Source organism: Musca domestica, unplaced genomic scaffold, assembly GCF_030504385.1.
Source record: "Musca domestica strain aabys unplaced genomic scaffold, Musca_domestica.polishedcontigs.V.1.1 8, whole genome shotgun sequence".
Lineage (NCBI taxonomy): Eukaryota > Metazoa > Arthropoda > Insecta > Diptera > Muscidae > Musca > Musca domestica.
Window position 1 is genome coordinate 8,330,431 of NW_026712409.1, and position 25,122 is coordinate 8,355,552.

Below are 25,122 nucleotides of genomic sequence, written 5' to 3' on the forward strand. Positions count from 1 at the left end.
TTACAAATAATAATAATTTTTCATTTAACATTTTCAATTCCAAAATTGGTTTAATAGTTCATTGTCCCATAACCTGTGTCACTCTTCTACTATGGATTGAACGAAAAAACTACTTTGCCATATTTCTTAAGTCGAAACAAAATCCACAATTAATTTATGTTTTTTGTTTACAAACTTCCGGTTTGTCGTCTGCTACATATGAACACGGCATGAACTTTCAACTAACGTTTGGCCGTTTTTAAATAGTTTCGCATTAAAGCTGAAAAAACATATTAATTGTGAGTGAATGATGTAACACACATAGGGTTGTTCATGATAACAAAAATCAAAAATAATAAATGTAATGTTCCCGAGCCTGCAATTTTTTCTAAATTACAAAAATTAAACGAACATATAGAAATGCGACGATCTCTTTTACTAGTTTTTACTCTAAGCATTTGGCATCATTAGGAAATTGTCGAAATCGACACAAACTATATAAAAATGATTAAATTGTTGATTTTTTACATATATATGGCAAGCTTTTTGTAAAAGTAACTGATAGTCGCTGATTTTTTTAACAATGGCATAGTCATTTTAGTTTAAAAATAATAAACAAAACGAATTTGTAATTAACTTCGTGAAATAAATCCATAATTCAGTTCTTCAATATAATATAAACGATTTTTTATTTAAATAAACTTTGCCATGTTGTCACTATAAAATATGGCAACATGAGTTCAGTAAACTTTACGTTAAAAGATAAAGGGAAAATGGTCTGACATTTTACTTATCGGACAGTCCATACTTAAATGAATCCTGTAATAATGAGAAAAGATTTATGTGTCCGACAACATAATTTTTTATCTATCGGAAAAATGTAATAACCGGCCTATGTCCTACATTGTGATTCTCAGCGTTGTAATAAAACGTTGCTGTGTTTAGTTAGCATAACAAAGAAAAACCACACATATTGACAACACTATAAAGTAATCATTAACCATATGCGTTCCATCAGCGCATTTTTGCAGGTTGGTCTCGTAGGGCTCTGTAAAAAATTAATTTTACAGTAAATTAAATGATTTAATTGAATTAAATAGTTTGCTATTCTGTGAACAAGTGATCATTTAATACAAATAAAGTGAAATCTCTTGTGGTTGATTGAAAATGATTTGGTAAAATTTAAAAAAATTACTAGAACGCTATGGCGCATACCTGTGACGACTGTATGGTGGTGGTGGTTGACTACAGAACGATGAGAAAAAGGCTTGTATATAGAAGCGTGCCCCATGAGAATTGATAAAAAAAATACATATAGCCATAGCTAGTGAAACGAATATTAATCTGAAATAGTGATAAAAGCAAAAACATTTCAATGATTTAAATGAGTGGTGTGGAACTGCAATATTTCATATTTAAGGAACGCAATATGTATATGAACAATATTGGATACTCAGAGAATTCGAGAGAAATATGACTCGCAGGTCTCTGACTACCCGGTGTTTTTTTTTTGTTCTTCTGGCTTGCCTATTGTTGCCAGATGAGTAATTGTTGTAAAAACCGGTTATCAGAATACAATAGACGTCGCCGTTAATCGATAATCACTTCCGTCAAATGACAAGGGTGAATATAGCAACTAGAAAGAGATGTATATACTGCTCTCCCCCAAACGATTCTGCGAAAGCCGAACACAAAAGAAAAATTTTAATAACCGAAGCAAGCGAGTGTCTGACATTTTTTAATTGTGTATGCAATTAGTCCTGTTTAACGCTAAAATAAGGTATTTTTAAGAAGAAAATCTGATTGCAATTAATTCGGTACAACCTCCACAGCTTCTGTGCCATATGTGTTGTGTGGATATAGAAATTTATGTGAAAAATATTGAAATATTTGTATGTCGTCGCAAATTTGGAAAATGTGTTTTTCTTCTCTTCGCCATTGTCTTCATTTCTTTTGCTATTTTTTCCGAACGATGATTTAAAGATGGTCTATATGTGTGTATATAGTTTCTTCCAAAGAGGATTTAGTTTATTGCTAAAATGGCAACGGTTTTTCTTGTTTGGTTAAATGTGTGTTTTTTTTTGGAACAATTATGGCAGAGTGGTTGGATGCATTTCTTTTTCGCCTTTCCGGTGTATGTGAAGTAGAGTGGAGCAAAAAAATATGGATTCCTGTTATATCCCCCAGTTGTACTTCGCCGCTGCCGCTTCTCTATATCTGATTACGGTCATGGGAAAGCTCAATGAACTGCTGTGTAATGTATGTATGTTTGTGTGTCTGATTTTTTTTTCTTCTTTTGAAAGCGGCGATCTGCCATTTCGAAAAAAAAAACTTTACAAGCCACTTTTGTTGTTTGTCATCATCACCATCCATAAGAGTGCGTGCGTGTGTGGGACCGACAGCCAGCAAAAATCATAAGTCGTCGCCGCATTGTTGGTTTCTGCCGCTGCTGCTGCTGTTTAGAGTTTAGAGCTTGCAGGGGGGTGAGTTGTGTACGCTAAAAAAATTGTTTACATAGAACGCGCGGTGGCGGTGGCGTTCTTCGTGCACTAACGGCGAGCGCTCTAAGAAATAGGAATTAATGTATAGAAATAGAAATTATTGTGTATCTGTTTTGGGATTTGAATTGTGTTTTTTTTTATTTATATATGAACTGGGAATACTTTCAATGTTTGACCTGATTTTCTTTATTTTACATTGAATTTTCTACCACATGTCGTGCTGTGTAAGGTGAAGGGAAAAAGTGGGAAGAATTATTAAAAAAAGAATGATGCATTGGATTGACTGCAATCAATGGACGTCTTTAAGTGGATGCGTAGAATCAACATTGCTGTTATTTCTGCCCACAATAAAATTATGTTACTATTCTTCCAAGATAAATTGCACAATAGAGGTGGTTCTATAGGGAAACAAGACAGTTCCATAATGTACATTATTGGTCGTGCTACCAACCGATTGTGATCTCCTAATGTCCATCTCTGTCTCTCATGGACAAAGTAGAATCAAAATGGGATGGGGTATTAAGCACAAAATTTCTCTTGAATACCTCTTCTTTATTAATCCCTATTAGATATAGCTTCTATCAATTTTTATACACTCCACCATAGTATGGAGGGCATATTAAGTTTGTCATTCCATTTGTAACACCACGAAATATACATTTTATACCCCACAAAGTATATCTATTCTTGACCAGCATAAAATTCTATGTCGATTTAGCGATGTCCATCCCTCTAACCATCTGTGGAAATCACTAGCTTTCGAACAAAAGGAAGTAGGTTGATAAAATTTTACTCAAATGTGTACTATGTCTGCAGGACTTTTGGTATTGAAAATAGGTGATGCCGGTCTACTGTACCTCCATAAATTCGGAATTTTAATTACATTACTACATTATTTACCGAATTTTTCGCATTTGAATATTGTAATGGTTTATGACAAAAGTTGTCTATGCAGGTCCGCGTCGTCGTATAGACCCTAATATAACGGCTACATTCAGCATTTTTAAGATTTTAAAATAAGTTTTAAGTGATTTTTTTTTTTAACAGAAAATTGTGCCGGTCCACGTCTTCGTATAGCCCTCATATAACGGCACCTCCCTAAATTCGGAATTTTGTTGATTTTAGCTACATTGTTCACCGAATTTTTTATTCAAGTTTCGCATTTGAATATTGTAATGGTTTATGACAAGAGTTGCCTATACAGGTCCACCTAATATAACGTCTACATTCGGTATTTTTAAGATTTTAAAATAATTTTTAACGGTTATTTTTTTTTCTTTAAAATTGCCAAAATCCTTCCAAATGGTGGTGGGTAATATTTGCCTCACACTTTCCAACATAGTTGATGTTAGGTGTCATAGTTGAGTAAAATGTCTTAAGAGAATGGCTGAAAAATTAAAAAAATCAATTTTTGCTCTTTAGAATAAAGATAATCAAGCGTATTTGCTGATTCGGATGGTGCACATCATTTCAAATTCTTGACATTTAGTTGCGCATTTGCCACTGCTATTGACAAATATATGATTGTTTGTATTCTGTGTTTAACCGCAAATTCGACCGCCGATCTAAAGTCATTCGAGTCATCTTATTCCCTACACCACAATGTGGTCAGGGTATTATGTCTTTGTGAAACAGGCAAAAAGGAAACGAGATAGACCCATAGTTCCTTTTGTTGATCTGCATAGAATTCCATTCTGAGCCGATTTATGCATGTCCATCCGCCAGTCTGCCCATGTATTTTTGTAAACAAATCACAGGTCGCATTTATTGTCCGATCTAGATGAAATCCTGCACAAATCATTTGTTTGACCTAAGGATGAACCCTATTGAATTTAGAGATAATCGGTCAAAATTTAGATATAGCTTCAATATATATCTTCGTCCGATTAGCTTTTTATTGTGCACCAAACGTGTATGGAATTTTACACATACGACCAAATTAGGCCTGAAAATAAGTACGCCAAATTTTATCGAAATCGGTTCAGATGTACATAGCTATGGCTACCATATATATTGTTCATCCGATTTGTTATTGTTGTCCTCAGCAGCCGTAATATGCACCTTGAAATGTCTTCGCTAAATGTTATTTTAGATTTTATTGAACGAAAGCAAAAAGTATCGGAAACAGCATCAAATTTTAGAATAAGTTTTTATTTGTTCGAATTGGTTACCTTTGGCACGAATTATGTCCTTCAAGCGGCCAATGAAACCGTCATACGCTGCCCGAATGTTGTTCTGCGGTATTTTGGCCCATTCCGTGTGAAGCGCTTGCTTGAGGTAATCGACACTTTGGTATTTCCAAAATACTCTAGACACAATAGTCCGACGGATTGGTATCCGGAAATTTTGGTGCCATTGTGCGCTGGAAAAGATACGAGGAACCTCAACGAAAGTTTTTCGTTTTCGGCAGTTCACCGCTTTCGGGCAAGCGAAGCAACTATTTAGCTCTTTTGACTCTATTTTTTGTTCTGCTGCGGTGTAAGTTCTAAGTCCCTAGGTCATTTTTTAATAATTCCCAAATGGAGTATTGCGATATGTTCAGCTCACGAGCCATTTTCGGCCACTGCGATGCGGGTTGTCGCTTCTTTACTTTTCGAACCATTTCTGCTGATGTTGCTGTTTTCTTCCGCCCACTTCCTTGACGTCGGGCTACGCTACCAATATCACAGTAACGAGCGATGATGGTATGAGACTCAAAAGATTTATTCACATTTAAATGCTGGAGTGCTCTAACGATAGCCATTTGTGGTTTTTCAGCCAAATATAAAGAAATCACGCTTGAATTTATGTTAATTGTGCATCAAATGGGTAATACAAGCCCGAATTATGGGTAATACAAGCCCGAATCAAATTTTAGTAGAAATCAATTCAAAGGAGGATATTCCTCTCTCCTTTCCTTTGGAAATTAAATATAATCATAGTTGGTATAATTTAATTCTCACAAATTCCCCATAAAAGTTTTTATTTGTTATGTGAAGCTCTCCTAAATATGCAAAGTGGTGTAGGGTATTATAAAGTCTGTACTGGTTGTTAAGAATTTGTATTTTTGTCGAAGTCATGAATGGCTCGATTAAGACAAGATCACTTTTTCTATTTTTACAATGACTTATTCATACATCGTTTTTAAAAGATAACATAAATTCAAAATATATTTGGAACTTTCTCCTCTGACCACTTTTGCGATTTACTGAAGTAGAATCTTATGAAATATTCATCCACTCCTTCGCCACTTTTATTATCATTCATTTGATAGGACTACCTCTGCGAGTAATTCCTACAAACCACGATATGTCCTCTAGTCTGATCAAGTTTCTGAGAAATGTCCTTTTAACCGTTACCCTATTTTATAAACGTATTTTAGTATTTCTAAAATAAAATAAAAACAAGCAGTCTTCAAAAACGTAAAAAACGGTTTTTATGTGACCCATTGCTTTGTCTCTGTCAGATAAGATTTCAAAGTACAAACATGGTATATAGGTCTTATAATTTTGGACTCGGCTCTTATCGCCATTCTTCATTAAGTCATAGTGAGCGTGTTTTAATTGTTTAATACTAATAATATTGAGAAACATTTTTAAAGGACATTCGTTCAAAATAAAACAAAAACTAAGAAAAGATTATTTTAATAATGCTTTAGTAGCTTTAATTTTGGATTACAATCCTCCCTTCCTATATATAGCCAACTTGCTATATTTTTGTTTTTAAAAATATTTCTTATACGTCGATTTAAAATATGGGTTTTGAACTTTTTTGCTATTCCCCTATTGAATTCCACGTTGCTTAACTTTGGTTCGGAGTACATGCAATTGATGGTTACTGAGTTTTTTTTCTTTCTAACTACAAGCAAACCTTATAAAATAAAAAAAAATAACATTTTTTTCAATGCACCACAAAAGATTTCACCTTGGAGTTATTTTCATAAACAGTGTTATTGGCTATTAAAATATTTTTTTTATTATATGTTTATGCATTTATGTTTCTTTCTTTTAGCTTACTTTGTAAATACAGTGTACATAGAATATGAGCACACAAACTCGTAATAGCGGCGGCAGTCGCAATCAGAAGAAATCAAATTCTGGCGGCGGAGGTGGCGGTGGAGACTCAGTTTCACAGACTTCACACAAGAAGACGGATAATTCAAAGACAGAAAAGGAGAAATCTCATCCAAAGGTAGGTTGCCAACTATCTCCCAAAGAAAAAATTCTAAGCACTTTTATAATCTTTCATTCCAATACAGCCAACAGCAGAACAGTTACGTATTGCCCAAATAACCAACAGCAATACATCGGAAGATCCACAGATGCGTGAAAAAGTCGCCACACTTATAGAGATGACACAAAGATCCGAGGAGGAGGTCTGTTGTGCACTGTATGAATGTGACAACAATTTGGAAAGTGCAGTATTGTTTCTGTTGGAGACACTGCCAGTGGTATGTAGTTGGTGAAAATAAATCTCCCCCAAAATAAATATTTTTTTTTAACTTCGATTTCCCATGATTACCGTCACTTGTTTAGGGAGCGTTTGAAACATCTTCTAAGAAGAAAAAGAATAAAGCTGCAAATGCTGCACAGGATAACAATGCGGGCGGGGGCGATGGGGAATGGGCCGATGGCAATGCCAATACGGACAAACGTGAAAAATCACGTAATCGTAACAGTAGTAATCGCGGTGGACGCGCAGGTTCTGACAGTCGTGGATGTACGTATATTCGGTTTGTTGGTATTGTCCAGTTACTGTTATAATCGTTATTATTTTTTTGGTTTGTTATGATTAGGGCGTGGCAGAGAGGCCCGTGAAAATGAACGCAACGCCAGAGGAGGTGGTGGAGATCGAGATGATCGCACCAATGACAATTACCGTGGCGGCCAACGTGGTATTGGTGGTGGTGGCGGCGGCGGTGATGGTCGTCGTGGAGTCGGTGGTGGCCGCGGTGGCGGTTATGTTGGTCGCGGTGGCCGAGGAGGCGGCCGTATGGGCGGTAACCGAGGGGCCGGTGGCCGTGGTGATCGCAGTGGTGGCGGTTATAATTCACGTTATAACAACACCAATGACGACCACCAAGAGGTGGAATTGTGGGACAACACCATAGCCCAAAATGCAGAAAAGCAGCAGCAACAGAGCCAAGACGATGCATGGGGCGATTGGGATAATGAGGAGTATGTTGGTTCCCTGAAAGACAGTAAGGTCTTTACAACGAGTAATCTACCGAATCAAACGGCGGCCAGTGTGTTGAGCAGTGGTCTAGCTGGCAGTGGTGGCGGCACTGTCAGTGGTAGCACGACGAGTACAACAGCGGGGGTCTCGGGTCAAGATATATCATCGCAACAGGGACTGGACCATCATCATCTTGGTACATCGGTGATTGGCAGCAGTTCGTTGCAGGGTCAGTCACAGGGATCTCATTTGAATACCTTAGTGGGTAGTAATGTCGTTAGTTCCGGCCTTGACGATAACACGACCAGCAACTTGTCGACACCAATTATGCAGTACAGTGCCGCAGTTAGTAGTACGCCGCAAATTCAACAGCAGCAACAGCAACAACAACAGCAGCAGCAACAGCAATCGGCGGCAGTTGGTGGCAGTTCGCTAAGCACTAGCGTCAGCAGTATCAGTGGAACTATGGGCAATTCACAATACGGCAGTGCCGTTGATAGTTTCTCGAATGCAGCAACCGCAGCAGCAAATTTGGTGCAACAGGCTCAGCAACAGCATCTCGAACAACAAATGAAGTCATCGACAACTTTGTCGGTGGAACAATCACAGTATTTCAATTCGTTGACGTCGCAGAACACTGCTGGACAATCTGTGGTGGGTGGCAGTGTGCCGCAACAGCAGCAGCAACAAATGGGTTCATATGGCCAGAATCCAAGTAGTGTGCAATATGCGACATCATATGCCAATGTATTTGGTACGGGAACGACTAGCACCGGCAGTTCGGCGATATCAAATGATCCCACGTCACAGATACAAGGTGGCCAACAGCCGCAGGTTCGTCGGGCCCGGGCCAAACTTCCTCCCCCCTCAAAGGTATGAAGGCATTATATTGCAACATGTGCATCTAATTGTTTTTCCTCTTCTCTAGATTCCATCAAGTGCTGTCGAAATGCCAGGCGATTCGCTGAATAACATGGGTTACATCGATGTACAATTCGGTGGCTTGGACTTTGGTACAGATGATTCCTTTGAAAATCTGTCGGAGAAGTTCAATACCTCGGTTACATTGGACAGCCAACAATCGCAACAACAACAACAGCAGCAGCAACAACAGCAGGCCCAACAAAAGTCGTTGGTGCAATCGCCACAGGATGTTAGTGCTTCAGCGTATGATCAAAGTAAAGCGGTGACACAACAGCAACAACAACAGTCGTTAACAGCTGGTTTGCCCAACTCTCATTTGGTGGTAGGATATTCCTGTGCAATAGCGTCTTAGTAATCGATTTAATTAATATTTATATTACAGACTGATACCCTAACTGCTGCGGGTTATACACAACGTTCTGCAACACAACAACAACCACAACAGACTCAACAAATTTCCAGTGTCAGTGGTACAACAGCACAAGGTGTTAGCGCCAGTGGCACTAATGCTTTGGATCAATTAACCAAAAGTGATCCTTATCAACAGAACACCACTTCAGCGACTTATCAAAGCTCCTACCAAAGCAGTGCTAATGTTGCAAACAAAACTGGTGTGGCAAATGCCTATCAGCCTTCTGTAGCCTCTCAGGGTTATAGTAATTCCGCATATGGAAATGTTCAGGTAAGCATTGGACAATTCGGGACAATACCCAAAAAATGATTTGTATATTTATGGTTATTACTTTTAGTCATCGGTTGCAAATTCATATCAACCTCAAGCATATGGCTCGTATCAACAGAATTCGATGTTCATACCCACAACACAGCAACAGTCTGCCACCCAAGCTGCCCAGAGTGCTTCAAATGTAAGCGGAGGTTCTGTGGCCAGTGTGGGTGGTGTTTCAAACTCGACACAAAACATTCCCTCTGTTGGTGGCAACAGTAATAGTAGTGCAACGTAAGTATATCTATCGTCTGTGTTTTGATAATTTGTAGGTAGTCATGTTTATCTGATACTAATAACATGTGTTTGACTTGAACATTTACAATCAAAAAGGCTCTAACAATAATAATGTTATGTTTGTTTCTTTTTTTATTTTTTTTTTTGTTTCCCTACTGCTAATCACCCATCCATCCAACCATCCATCTATCTATCCTCTACTGATTTTTCTAATCGAATGAATGCTTTGATACTGAACAAAACAAAACCAACTGCCTGTTGATTGCCACCTGACCTTGTTTTTGTGCGTTTCCGTTTGTTTAGAGCAAATACAAATTCCAGTTATTTGTCATCTGCCTATGGATCACAGCAAAATGCTTACCAGTCGAGCCAAAGTGTTTATGGCACCACTGGTTTATCAAATAGTTCAGGGTATGTATTGGGGAATCTAAAAAAAAAAATATATAAATGTGTGAGGATTCACATTGTTCACTGACTACAAGAATGCGTGTGGTTTAGCCAAAAAAATGAATGGATAAAAATCAATTTGTTGAGGAATAATATTTTTTAATTTTTTTATCATATCTATCTTTTTTTATCTATCTATTAGGTTTCTGTAAATATCATTTAATACGAAATCTAACAATTGTGTTGGTCTGCAACCACAAAAACAATTATTATTATTTATATTTTTATCAATTTTTTTTAGAATTAATTTCTTCTTCTACATTGTAGCGACTCCAAAAGATTAAATTTAAAATTTGGCGTAGTTTAAAATGCAATTGTATTTCGAAACACCACCTTTGGGTAAAGAAAACATTTTTATATAAAAGTATCGAAAATCAAACGTGTTTCAAAAAACCATAAAGTGGCTGATTCCGTTGTATGGGTGGGGGTCGTACCAAAATGGGAAAGAATTTTATACTTCAAGGATTGTCATTTACCAAATCTTCTTAAATATTAAATTTGAAACAACTTTGTGGGAACATATGACTAGGATTATCAAAATACAGAATTTCGGTGGGTATCGTTATATGTGCGCTATAGAAAAACGTAGACCTAAATATTCTATGTTCTGCCACCGGAGCTAGAATCCATTATGAACTACAAGTACCAATTTTTAGATAAATCCGTGAAAAAATGTGGCAAAAATCATCAAATTACTGAATATCAGGAGGTACCATAATGTGGGAGCTATACGAAAACGTGGACCTATACATACAATGTTGTGCTACCGCATCTAGAACCCATTATGGCCTACAAATACCTTTTTTAGACAAATCCGTGGAAAAATGTGGCCAAAGTACAGTTATATAGAGGCTATACAAACACGTGAAGCTATACAGACAATGTTCCGCCACCGGAACTAGGACCTATTACGACGAACAAATACCAATTTTTAGACAAGTCCTTGAAAAAGTGTAGCTAAAATCAGCAAAATATTGAATATCGGGAGGTACCGTTAAATGGAGGCTATACGAAGACGTGGACATGTACATACAATTTTCTGTCTTGTAGTATCCATTACGAACTTCAAATATCAAACTTGAAACAATTCTGGTGAATAATGTCGCTAAAATCATCAAAATACCGAATATCGGGAGGTGCTGTTATATGGGGGCTATACGAAGACGTGGACCTGCACGGACAATTTTCTGTCTTAGGCTGTAGTATCAATTACAAACTTCAAATACCAAATTTGAAACAATTCCGGTGAATAAAGTCGCTAAAATCGTCAAAATACCGAATATCGGGAGGTACCGTTAGATGAGGGCTATACGAAGACGTAGACCTGCACAGAAGACGTAGACACCTGCTCATAGACTGTAGTATCCATTGCGAACTTCAAATATAAAATTTGAAACACTTCCGGTAAAAATGTCGCTAAAATAATCAAAGTACCGAATATCGGGAGATACCGTAAGATGAGGGCTACACGAAGACGTGGACCTGCACAGATGATTTCCTGTAATAGGCTGTAGTATCCATTGCGAATTTCAAATATCAAATTTGAAACACTTCCGGTAAATAATGTCGCTAAAATCATCAAAATACCGAATATCAGGAGGTGACCTTATATGGGGGCTATACGATGGCGGGGGCCTGCACAGAAAATTTTCTGTCTTATGCTGTGGTATCCATTACAAATTTCAAATTCTAAATTTGAACCATTCCGGTGAATAATGTCGCTAAAATCATCAAAATACCGAATATCGAGAGGTGCCGTTATATGGGGGCTATACCAACTCGTGGATCTACATGGCCCATTTTCAAATGTCCTGCAGACAGAATATACATTTGAGTAAATGTAACCTACTTCATTTCGTTCGGAAGTTAGTGTGATTTCCTCATAGGAACAGACGGACGGACATCGCTAAATCGACATAGAATTTCATGCTGATCGAAAATATATATACTTTGACAAACTTAATATACCCTCCATACTATGGTGGAGGGTATAAAAAAAGTTGACCATAAAATTCAAACAGACGGCGTATTAGGCTTTCGTGGACTTGTGTTTATTTCCAGTAGTTTATAAATAAATATATTTGATTTTTATCCATTCGTTATAGAATTTAAACTATCCGAAGCTTATTCATAATTTGTTTCTGATTGTTCTAAAAAATATGGAATATTTACACACACACAAAACAAATAACCCCGAAGTGAGATTCGGGTTTGTTCAACATTCTTCTGTAAATTATTCTTAAAAAATCCAAGCAAACCTCTATAAAACATTACCATTTCTTGCGACTAATATAACCACATACATAATAGGTACACGGGCAGCACGAATACATCATCGTCTCAGTATAGTAACTTTAGTACTAGTGCAAAATTGAAGGATCCCACCTCCACATCGTCAAATACAGCTCATTACGAAAGGTAAGTAGTAGTTATGTGGCGAATACATTGTTTTTTTGGTTGACTGGATTTTAATTTGTTAATCTTATTCTTCGTTATATTTAACTGAATAATGAATGAAATGACATATGTTCCTCTTTTTTCACATTTTCTTTTTAGTGTATCATCTAGTAATGCCATTAACAGCAACAGTGGTACATCTGTAAATTCCGTTTCAAGTGGCGTCAATTCCAATAATGCCGTGACAAATAGTATGATCTCATCCACTTTGGGTGCATTAACAAGCAATACAAATGTTAATAATCCTTCTTCTCTAGCTAACAACAATGCCAATAACAGCAGCTCAAATAGCAGTTCTGCAAACAATGCCACATCAAATGTGGTATCACAGTCTGCTGGCGGCAGCAGTGGCGTTGGCGGTGTTAGTGGTGTTGTGAATAGCAGTAGCAATAGCAGCAATAATGTTAATGCTAACAGCAGTAGTGGCGCTACATCGTCCGGTGTCAGCGGCAGTACTTCGGCGGCCGTGGCTGCTGCATCATCGAGCGGTGTCTCCTCCGCGACGAATAAGACTGGTAGTGGTGTAACGGGTAGTAGTGGTGGCGCGCCCACGGGTGGTAGTGGTGGCGGAGCTGGTAGTGGAATGGTACCCAACATCCAAATGGTTAGTCAATATATTCAGACTTCATTGCCATACTATCAGCAACCAGTTTATTCTTACGAGGATTTACAAATGATGCAACAGAGAGTGCCACATGTGGTGAGTTCATGGAGAAATGCAACACAATACAAGCAAAACAACAACATACACATTTATTTAACCATTAATCAATCGATCAATTCATAACTGAATAATAGCATTTGTTTGTTGTTTCGAAAAAAAAAAAAACTCAAAATCGCCATTGAAAACCGCATTAATAACAATTTCTTACAATCACAATTCTGGTCGTAAAAAAGCTAATATAACCCCCCACCATTAACATCACAATATTCATCACCATTTTTAATCATCAAATAAGAGATTCGATACGGGAATATATGAGTAGTAATAATAAATATTCGGAACACTATGAGTAAGGGATCAATTATAATAGAGAAAATTCAACTCAAACTAAAAAAATTCACATTAATCAAAAAACGGTAGTAAAATCATAGAATAGCAAAAAAGGAAGAACCAATTGAAGAGAACCAACAAATTTCATTGTTGAGGAATTTGACAAAGAAGACAGAACAGATTTTTATAAAATCTAAAGATTCAAACCAAACAAAACAAGTTTAAAAACATCAGTCGGTGTTGCCCACAGATGTATACCCTCAGCCAATGTTCGATTATTTAAATACATCTTGACTTCTGTTAAAATTATTCAAGTAGAGGATCAATATGGAGTAGGTTCCGCAGGAATGGGCCAATGTTGTTCTTTTCGTATCAGACCCAAAATAATATACAAACATTGCGACGTGCTAGGTTTGGACTATATTGGTTACTTCCTTCACTTTAAATGAGATATGTGATAATTTTTGAAAATTTTAAAATCGGCATGAGTTACCAGATATAGTCGACGAAGTATTTTTATGCGAAGTCATAAATTCATATTCATATATGGTTTCTGGTCGAGAAAAATTAGGCATAGCAAGTTGTAAAGAATCGCTAATTTGTTTCGTAAAGTTATGACAGATTAAATTGAAAATTGTGACCCATATGTTTTTCAAAATCTTTAACACTATGTGGGGGAGGTACCAGAGGGAATGGCGACATCTCAACCAACTGTATAACAGATCTTGTGTTAATAAAAATACAGGATAAGATAAAAAAAACTGCAACAAAGTCAAACGCCATAATTTTAAATTTTTTTAATTTTATTGAAGAAAAGCAAAAAATGTCGGAAATAGCATAAAATTTAAAAATAAGTTTAGATTTTTTCGAATTGGTCACCTTTGACACGAATTATGGCCATCAAAGGGCCAATGAAACCGTCACACGCGGTCCGAATGTTGCTCTGCGATGCGATGGTGCTGAGACCTGCTGGAATGTCCAAAATCTGTGGCCAAAATGTTTTCGTGCCCAAGGCTTTAACACATCTTCCAGAATGTTTTCGCGATAATATTCGGCATTTATTTTGAGAGCGACCATCGGCTGTTATGACTGACGGCCCACACCATGACCATTTCCGGCGCTTTAGTTCTGGTGTCCAACCGAAGGTGCACATTTTCAGCTGACCTCTTTGGCAAGTAGACACGATCATTTGGTTTGTTTACAAACTGCTGCACAACAAATGTTTTTTCATCGGAAAAAACCAAATACGGCAGTTCACCACTTTCGGCCAAGCGAAGCAACTCTTTAGCTCTTTTGAGTATATTTTCTTTCTGTTGCGGTGTAAGATCTTGCACTTTTTGAAATTCCAATGGCTTTACCCTGAGCTCATTTTTCAATAATTGCCGAATGGAATATTGCGATATGTTCAGCTCACAAGCCAAATTTTCGGCCACTGCGACGCGGGTTTCGATCGAGTCGCTTCTTTACTTTTCGAACCATTTCTGCTGATGTTGCTGTTTTCTTCCTTCCACTTCCTTGATGTCGGGCTACGCTACCAGTATCAAGGTAACGAGCGATGGTACGAGACACAAAAGATTTATTCACATTTTAATGCTGGAGTGCTCTAACGATACCCACTTGTGATTTTCCAGCCAAATATATAGAAATCAAACTATCACGCTTGAATTCCATCACAAATAACTTTTTTCTGAAAAATTCGCACCCAACTGCTTTTGTACGCTTGTAAACAATATAGTGAGCTGTAACTGGAATAATATTAACAGCTGTCGGACGTGTGGCTTGGAAATGACAGCAGTCTGAAGTTGGTTGCAGTTTTTTCATCTCACCCTGTATATGCTATATCTTGGATATGCGCATCAATGTAACGGTCAGTAGTGATATTTCCGTGCATTTGTGATTTCGCCAGGAATAAAAATACTCGCGGTTTGGTGGAAATTCTCATATTTTTTACATAAACGTTGTGGTCTTTTTTCCGCTAAATATTGTCCGATGACCAAACAAAATGGTACGCTTCTGACCAACCCTATACTCTAGCCCCATGCTGATCTATAATTGCGACCTGTAGAGGAATTGTAAAATCAGGAAATTTTTCAATTTTTTAGTCCATTTCCACCCCTAGAGTAGTCATGTATAGAAGTTTTTGGAACCGTCCATGACCCTATGGGCTAGGTAACTGTATTAATTGAATATAAATAAATAAAAAAATGAATATTGTATATATATATATACGATCATCTTCAAGAACAATAGGCCTCCATTCTGACCCTAACCCCACCTACATTTTCATTTTCGTGAGAATCGGGCCATAATTGAGACCTGCAGAGTGATTACCATTCAACCAGACATAGCCAGATCGACTCAGCTCGGAGAGATAGGAAGATCCATTTATTGTTTAATATGTCGGGGTGTTACAAAATTTTTGGCCCAATCAAACTTGTAATACTCCCAACACATAGTGTTGTAGGGCAGAATAATAGAATAGTGAAAAGGAAGAATCAATTGTGGAAAAGCCAACAAATTTCATTGTTGTCCAACCCTAACCAAAGAAGACAATAGGTTTTTATACCTCACTAATCATGCTGGAGTCTACGGCATTTTACATTGAATTGTTTTTTGTCTGCAGTCAAGTCAAGTGCGACGATGAGGCTTATATGTTAACTTTTTCTATATAGCTATCCCATAATATACTCCCTATATTCGGTCTTTTGACAATTTTAGCCACACTTTCTTGCAGAATAGTTATAAACTTTAGAGTTTATAATGGGTTGTACCGCTAGGTGTACGTTTTCGCATAGCCACCATATAATTTTACTACCGATATTCGCTATTTCGGCTGTTACGTTATTAAGAATTCAAAACGGGTGGTATCCCTTGTGACAGAACATTGTCCACGTAGGTCTACGGTTTCCAATAGGCCTCATATAACGGTACTTTCTCCGTATTCGGTATTTTGACACATCATACACAATTTTGAATGGTCAAGCAAAACAGGTTCTAAATTCATTGAAAAATATGACCATTTAGTTTTATCATAAAATTTAAAAATTTTACATTAAATTTTTTTTTTATAAATAAAAGTAACAACAGCGGTTTGTTCTCGGTACATTATTTTTCAATTATTGTTTGATGTTTTTATTGTATTGCATTGAACCTATCTCATATAAACTTGGTTTAAATAATTCGTCCTCTCATCATTCCCGCTATTGCATCTACTGAAATAATGATATCCCATTCCTTAATTTCATACACATACATACAAATGCCACAAATATATAGATATATGTAAAATATTCCTTTTTTTGGAATATTATTTTTTTATAAACCATAAGCATATGCGTGTATTTGTGGCATCCAACATCCCATGTATGCCTAAATGTAAAAGCGTTTTCTTTCGTTTTTCAAATTGACATTATAATTGTCGTTTTTTGTGTGCTCTCTTTAAAATATTAAAATTTTAGCAAGGTTATTACGACCTAAATTACACGCCCACAAGCCTGGGAGCTGGTCGCGACAATTTGGGCTCAGTTGCCTATTCTACCATGACTGATGGCCGTTTTACCAGAACTGACAATAATTCCAGTCCTGTTAGTAATGTAAGTATATCTATTTATTTTTTTTTAATTCTTGTCACACAATATGAAATGTTTAATCTCTGTTTTAGGTTTCAAGTACAATGTCACAACAAGCCGGTTCTAGCGGACCCATGCTTAATGTTCCTTACGCTTATTTCTATGGCGGAAATGTTATGCCCGGCAGTTTTCAGTATGGCACTCCTGCTATTTATCCGGTAAAATTAAATATTTAATATTTTATACAAGTTTTGTATTTGACAATTGTATTCTCTTTTGTTTTTCTTATTTCAACAGCAAATTCCAGCTGCTAACACAGCATCTGGTGGACAATTTCCCAAACCTTCATACAACACAGGCTATGGTTCAACGAACTATGATGCTCTTTCACAAGCCTCTCAAGACTATACCAACAAAACCTACCCCTCAAGTGTTAATCAGCCCACAAAATCCCAAAATGTAACAAATCCTCCGCAAGCTGGAACAGCCTCTGACATTACATCGTCTATGTATGGCAAAACGCATGTAGCACTTAATAAGGTCAATGTAAGTAACAAGTTGACAAAACTTTCGCCACGGCTTCGGTTTTTAATCTATCTCTTTTTTTATCAATTTTGTTCCAGTCTTACGAAAAACAGAATTTCCATTCGGCTACGCCACCACCATTTAATATGGCAAATACCCAAACAGCTGGCGGCACCTCAGCCCAGCCATATGGCATGTATTTACCCACAATGCCTGCTGCTGCAGGTCATCATATGATTCATCCCCAGATTCATCAGGTAATTGAAAAATTGTTCCATCTTCAAAAATTGTCTTTGGAATATATCCCTCATTATATATTCAGTAAAATTATTGAAATGATTTGATAATTTGCTAAAGACACATTGAAGATTCGTTTACATAAACAGCAACATTATGCTATACATTTGTAGATAGCTAACCATAAATGCACTACCAAAAACACGCTCATGACATTGCATTAAAAAAAACAACAATCATTGTTATACATATGTTGTGTGTACATAGTGAAAATAATACATTAAACTATTTTCCGAAAGGCTTTGTCTCGTAAAGCAACTAAACTTGATGTCTCTGGCGAAAAATGAGATATTAATATGGGAAATAACTAAAACTGCGATCAAAATTAAAAAATATATATTTTATGAAGCTCTTTATACATGAAGCCCTTAAATAAATGATAACTTAGTTTGATAAAATTGAAATTGTTATACCCTCCACCATAGTATGGAGGGTATATTTAGATTGACATTCCGTTTGTAACACCCCGAAATATACATTTTAGACCCCACAAAGTACATATATTTTTGAATAGCATAAAATTCTATGTCGATTAATGTCCGTCCGCCTGTAGAAATCACTTTAGCTTCCGAACGAAATGAAATAGGTTGATAAAATTTTACTCAAATGTATATTATGTCTGCAGGACTTTTAGTATTGAAAATGTGCCATGTAGGTACACGTTTTGGTATATCACCCCTATTTTCGGGTTTTTGAAGATTTTAGCGACATTATTCACCGAAATTGTTTCAAATTTGGTATTTGAAGTTCGCAATGGATACTAAAGCCTAAGACAGAAAATTGTCTGTGCACCTCCACCCACGTCTTCGTATAGCCCCCATATAACGACACCTCCTGATATTCAATATTTTCATGATTTTAGCTACTTTATTCACCGGAATTGTTTCAAATTTGGTATTTGAAGTTCGTAATGGATATAAAGCCTAAGACAGAAAATTGACTGTGCACAGGTCCACGTCTTCGTAAAGCCCCCATATAACGGTTCCTCCCGATATTTGGTATTTTGATGATTTTGCCACGTTATTCACCGATTTTTTTTTTCAAGTTTCGCATTTGAATATCTGTATGGCTCTTTATGTAAATGGCCAACGGTTGTCATAAGGAGGCACTCTGATCTTCGAGTGTGGCATTCACTCTGTATTCTGTTATAACTGTTGTTGCCTCATCAGTGTGAATACTATTCGGCCCTGCTTGATAGGCCAGTTATTCGAGGCCTTATACCTCTGTATGCTTCTTCATGTAGATGACTAACGGCTATCATAAGGAGGCACTCTATTCTAATTCTTAGTACGGCGTTCTGACAGGACGTAATGCAATTCCACAGCGTAGCTCCTACGCTTGCAAACCTCACCAGAGCGCCATTGTTCACCACAAACCGGCCTATCGGGTTGTAAGAGGCCAACAATGTTTTTTTTTATCAGCTTCCCAATTACTGTCGATCAGAGACTTGATAACCTTGTTGCCATTTCTAATTTTGTCGCAGATTCCGATTTTGGCATATTCTTAATGCACTAATAAATAATTCAACGTTTTCTTCTAATGCGTCAATTGAAGCGGTCAAAAAATGGATATCATCTCTCGGTAGAGCCTATAAGGATGCATTTTCTAGATGCATCGACAATTCAGATCATTTATGTACCCATTGTGCCAAAAATAAGATTCGTCGCGCGATGAATTTTCTTAACAGAGCACACTTTTTGATAATAGAGTTCAATAATTTGCCAGCGTTATTCGTTTGTAGTACGATTCATGGTTAAATTGCAAACCAAACTAAAGGTGTTTGAGAAAACATTCGTAAAACAATCTTTCAATATAGATAATAGATAAAGGAGCAAAGTAGCCATTAATAGAAGTTTTTTTTTTAACCTTCCTGGGTCCTATGGGCTACATAACTGTTTACATTGAAAATAAATAAATAAAAAAATCACCCTTTTATTTATTCAGTCCATTCGGTTTAATAAACCCCATATACACTACATATAAATAATTTTTTTTTGAATTATTAGTCAAATTCTCTAAACTACTCATTCATTACAAATAGCTACATACATACATACATTTCTTTTAAAAAGTTGCATTAGTTTTTTTTCTCAAATCGGCTGTTGTTATTCTCTTACGCGCATTTCTATTGGGATTTTCTTTTATTTCTTTGCAAAACTTTGCCATAACGCATTTAATACAATACTACCTAATACCCCTACTACTCCTATTTTTTTAAATTAAAATTTACAAATATTTATATTTTGTGACTAAGAGGCAATGTTGTTAATAGCATCTAAAAAAATAGAAAAAAATAATAAAAATCATTTGTCAGTCTAAAAGGTAACATTTCGTTAACATTGTCTGTCTGCGCCTACTGTTATCATTATTGCATATTGTTCGCCTACATCATAAAGCCATCTGCTGCAATTCATTCGAAAATAAATCCTAAATCCAATACCAACTACCCCCTACCCCTTTCTTCTTCATATGCCAGCATATATCTCCTATATTTATTTATTTGTTATATTATTTGTGTTTTGTTTTTTTTTTCTAAACTAATCAAACAATTTTGTAAAACCTATTTTAAATAAAAACGAAACATTTTCTCTTCATTTAATTATCTCCCCCCTGAATCAGCAACAGTATTTTTAAAACTCGAAATTCAAAGAACTTATTCTATCAAAAAGAATATCAAAACACACCACCACCACCAAAACCACCCTCCTCCCATCAAATTCAACTAAAATCAATACCAAAACAAACAAACAAACAAAACTCTACTTATGCATGAAATATTCTCCTGTTTGATTTTTATTATTATTTCTTTTGGTTTTTATTGGACATCAACAAAAAATAGATGGACGGCAGGATTCACAATTCATCCCGCCGGGTAAGTTGATAACAACAACAACAACAAAAGTCATGTTTCCTTTAGAAATAACCCATACCCTAGGGCAAGATTAGACAAAACTACAAAAAAATCAACTCATTCATTAATTATTTAAAGAAATTAAATTTTTTGGCAGCTCTACATTTTACAACCCTTCCATTACTAATATTTCAAACATTTTGTTCGTTTTTTTGGTAATCTGTTAAAGTTTTTTCTTACACACACTATGTAACGTAAAATGTTAAAATAGTGAGGGTCAAAATTTTAAATTCATTTGAAAATTTATTTTTGTTTAGAGATTGCGGAAATGTGAACAAAATGTGACTTGTAAAGGCAAACAAGGCGATCTGTTAAGTTTATGTTGAGTTTAGAGATATTCAAGTTTATACATATACAAGTGAGGTCAATATTTTGTAAAAATAAAAAATCGTTTCGGACATAGGTCTTAGTGCTGCAATAACATAATATATTTTATTATTATTATTATTTTTTTTTTTTTGACTTATGACATTTGGGGTAAATACAATTTTGTTGTCGTCCGATTTAAAATAGCTAAACTATTTCTATACACTTTCCTTACTTTTATAGTAATAACGTTACAATACGAAGAAGTATAAAGATGGGACAAGACAGAGTCAAAATATTGTCACCAGGTGAATTTACCTCTGTTGTCACCTCTTATCCGACCTAAGAGAGTGTTTACAAGTAGCTGATAATCAACGCCTATTCCGGAAATTGAATAGCGCAACAACACGCTTTACATGCCATTTCCACACATATTAGCAGGGGGACTTAATTTATCAAATCTTTTGAAACTGTCAATCACGTCATATTGGTTGAGGACATTAATCACACTGCCATCCGGCCAAGTTTGAAACTTTAGGTTGCCAGCTACAGGATGAGATAAAAAAAATGGCAACAAAGTCAAACACCATAATTTTTAAATTTTTTAAAATTTTATTGAATGAAAGCAAAAAATGGAGGAAATAGCATCAAATTTTAGAATAAGTTTAGATTTTTTCAAATTTGTCACCTTTGGCACGAATTATGGCCTTCAAACGGCCGTCACACGCTGCCCAACTGTTGCTCTGCGGTATTTTGGTCCATTCCCGGCGAAGCGCTTCCTTGAGGTGATCGACACTTTAGAATTTTTAGTGCCAACTTTGCTTTCCAAAACACTCCAGACACAATAGTCCAACGGATTGGTATCCGGAAATTTTGGTAACCATTTTGCGCTGGAAATGAAGCGAGGTACCTCATAAAGCTCCTTTCTGGCTGGCTTAAGTCATCGGATGGCTTCTTCGGAAATTAACAAAGGAGCCTGGGGCCAAAATCGAACTAAGTCAACCTAAAACTCCTTTGTCTATCTACGAAGAAGCCAGCCAAATATGCGCTTTATGTATTTTCACCCTTAGTTTCAACCTTTTTCAGAAAAAACTCCGGCCTTAAAAAGCGACTTATTTCAAATCATTTATAATATATAAAACATATTTGGATCTTTCCCAAGTGTGTCCAAATGATACAATAAAAAGTGTTTAGGAAAACAAATTTTCTAAAATTTTAAATCAGGATGTGTTGGAAAGAACCAGAGATGGAATTGTCATTAGGAAATTATGCACTTGCAATTCTAAAACGAAAAAATAGTTTTGTATTTTTGAAAAAGCATAAGACCGTAATGGGATCTGTTTCCAATAAAAGCTTTAGGTTTTCCATTGACTATTTCAAGAGAGTATCTCCTCTTCAAGCCCAAAATGGCTTAAAGTAGTCCAATTACTTTAAAAGTAGTCTTATTTTTTTTTTTTAAAGCAATGATCTAATTTAATAGTTATTCACCTAACCTCAAATTGTTTTAAATTACTTAGGTATTTTGGTTAAAATAAGAATAGGTTGAATTAGGATAGCGATAACTGTTTCGAGGGATCGACCGACGATTTGTTTAGTAATTTTTGATATCGTTCATACTTGGAGATTCTATGGCACTACTATCTGATATAATATGAGGCTAATGCAAAAGAAATATTTATATTTTTATGTTATGAACAAATTATCTTTTAAATATATTTTTTTCTAATAATAAATAATGGAAATAAATAAAAATCTGTTTATGTTACATAGTGTTTCACGTTTATTATTTTAATGTAGCAATCACATATCCATTTGTTAGGTATCAATTAGACTCAAAAGCGTTAAAGTGGCAAAGTTTTCTAAAAGTAAATATGGTCGATTTTCACACTCTTTTAACCCTTAACTCTCCCCTTGGCTCAAAATTATCAAAAGCAAGAAAAACTAAATGTATTTGGAAATTTGTATGAATGCTCATAATCATCTCATTTCGGTATTAAGAAAAACGTTTTTTTCTTAGTTTTTTTTCAGTTGTAGTTTTGTTCTTTTTCATGTTAAGTTACTTTCCATTGTTAAAATTTACTTTTTTTAATTTCACTTGCAATATTAATAAATGTTTTTTTCTTCTTTATTGTACATCTTATAGGACTCCAACAGTACTGGTCAACGTCAACCCACAAGTAGCCAATCGAAATCGGCTACCAAGCAAGGATATTCACCCTCCTATTGGACTGGTCAGAATTAAGCTCATTTTGTTTTTCTAAGACACACAGACTACTACTGCTACATACATACATGCATACACCCACTTTTACAACAAGAACCACAAGAAGAAATGCTGGCGATCTCCTACTCCTCCTATTTCATGATGATGAATATACATATTAAACTTAAAACAAACAAAAATATAATGGAAACAATAACAATAAAAAATGTTTTTGATAAAGTCGTGGCCATGTTGATGCAGCCGCTGCTGTCCACACCAATCAACTGCAATGCAGGACATGAACCAACAAAAAAGAAGAAACCCTCTCAACATAACATCATATATATACCACATAAAAACAAGTATATAAGGAATATCTCCGTCAGTTTTTAAAGAATAGTTAGTGAAAACAACATTTTTTTAAATTTTTAAACGCATCTCAAACCCCCTCGTCGTCGTCGTTGTCAACGTCAATATCCTTTTTTCTATAGTTTTATACAACATGCCGTCTTCTTATTTATTCTATCAACAACAAAGATTTAAGATAACCAACAAAGGATCTACCAACTAGATGAAGCCGCCGCGAATCCTCCTCCTCCCCCTCCACACATACAACAACAATCAATCATAAATCATAGAAATTTTTCATGCATTCTAATATTTTTTTAAAGCCACATCAAAAAAAAAGTATCAACAAATAATTTAATTAAAATTAATTATTATACATTATTACATGAGATGGAAAAGAGAAACATAAAAAAAGGAAACGAAACAAAATACTATATATATATATATATGTATGTACTACTACTAAAAAAACCAAACAGAAAACAACATGCACGAGAAAACAAATTCTAATAAACAAAAAAACCCCTGTTGTGAGTGGTGGGTATAAAGATGAATAAAACAAAAATATTTGTAATCAACAACAAGAGGAAAACAACAAATAAGCTAATACCACACGTTGCAAAGCAAAAACATTCTTTTTTTTTTTGGTAATAGATGAAACACACGAAACAAAATCGTCTAAAAAAGTTTAATTGAAACCATAAACCAGAAGGAGAACAGGCAAACAAACCAGAATTCAGAAGAAACAGAAGAAAATAATCATAATTATTATAATAAAACAAAACAAATATTGTAATCGGTTTAAACTTATATGTATAATTATAATAATCTTAATATTTAAATTAAATACAACAAACAAAAATATGATTGAATCCAAACAAAAGGTTTTTGTGTTTTTTATTTATTAATTGGCCTTACATCATATTACTAACGACTACCGGAAGTAATGTTTTCCAACTTTGTTTGTTGGGGTATTTATAGGCAGTCCTGCTGTGGTCCAGCTATTAGAATATATCTACAGGGTGAGATAAAAAACTGCAACAAAGTGAAATGCCATAATTTTTACATTTTTTTTTCCAAATTTTATTGAATGAAAGCAAAAAAAAGTCGGAAATAGCATCAAATTTTAAAATCGATTTTTTTCGAACCGGTCATCTTTGTCACGAATTATGGCCTTCAATCGGTCAATGAAATGTTGCTCTGCGGTATTTTGGCCCATTCCCAGCGAAACGCTTGCTTGAGGTGATCGACACTTTGGTATTTTTTAGTGCCAACCTTGATTGTCCCCAAACACAATAGTTCAACGGATTGGTATCCGCGGATTTTGGTGGCCATTGTGCTCTGGAATGAAAACGAGGAACCTCATTTAGTAACCATTCTTGGGAGGCGCGTGCTGAGTCCTGTTGGAATGTCCATGGTCTGCGGACAAAATGTTTGCGTGCCCAAGGCTTTAATACACCATCCAGAATATTTTCGCGATAATATTCTTAATTTATTCTTATGCGACGTTCGATTAATAGGAGCGGAGAGCGACCATCGGCTGTTA

General features: G+C 35.7%; 1 protein-coding gene across 9 annotated transcripts; it reads left to right on the forward strand.

The window, feature by feature from the left end:
- Window positions 1–942: 942 nt before the first annotated feature.
- On the forward strand, window positions 943–24,459 carry LOC101898981 (protein lingerer). 9 transcript variants are annotated; one of them, XM_005174776.4, is made up of 18 exons: window positions 1,602–1,759; window positions 6,471–6,650; window positions 6,718–6,909; window positions 6,995–7,178; window positions 7,255–8,507; window positions 8,563–8,880; window positions 8,941–9,240; window positions 9,308–9,516; window positions 9,823–9,930; window positions 12,277–12,384; window positions 12,523–12,614; window positions 12,681–13,123; window positions 16,876–17,010; window positions 17,079–17,204; window positions 17,284–17,532; window positions 17,610–17,768; window positions 20,648–20,680; window positions 23,169–24,459. In XM_005174776.4, the coding sequence occupies exons 2-18, from the start codon at window positions 6,501–6,503 to the stop codon at window positions 23,265–23,267; spliced, it is 4,158 nt and encodes a 1,385-aa protein (XP_005174833.1). In that variant the 5' UTR covers window positions 1,602–1,759; window positions 6,471–6,500; the 3' UTR covers window positions 23,268–24,459. The 9 variants fall into 9 exon arrangements, with proteins under 9 accessions (XP_011291806.1, XP_005174833.1, XP_058987110.1 ...); XM_059131127.1 differs by having other exon boundaries at window positions 12,681–13,027; XM_011293504.3 differs by lacking the exon at window positions 1,602–1,759 and adding an exon at window positions 943–1,010 and having other exon boundaries at window positions 12,523–13,123.
- The last annotated feature ends 663 nt before the right edge of the window (window positions 24,460–25,122 follow it).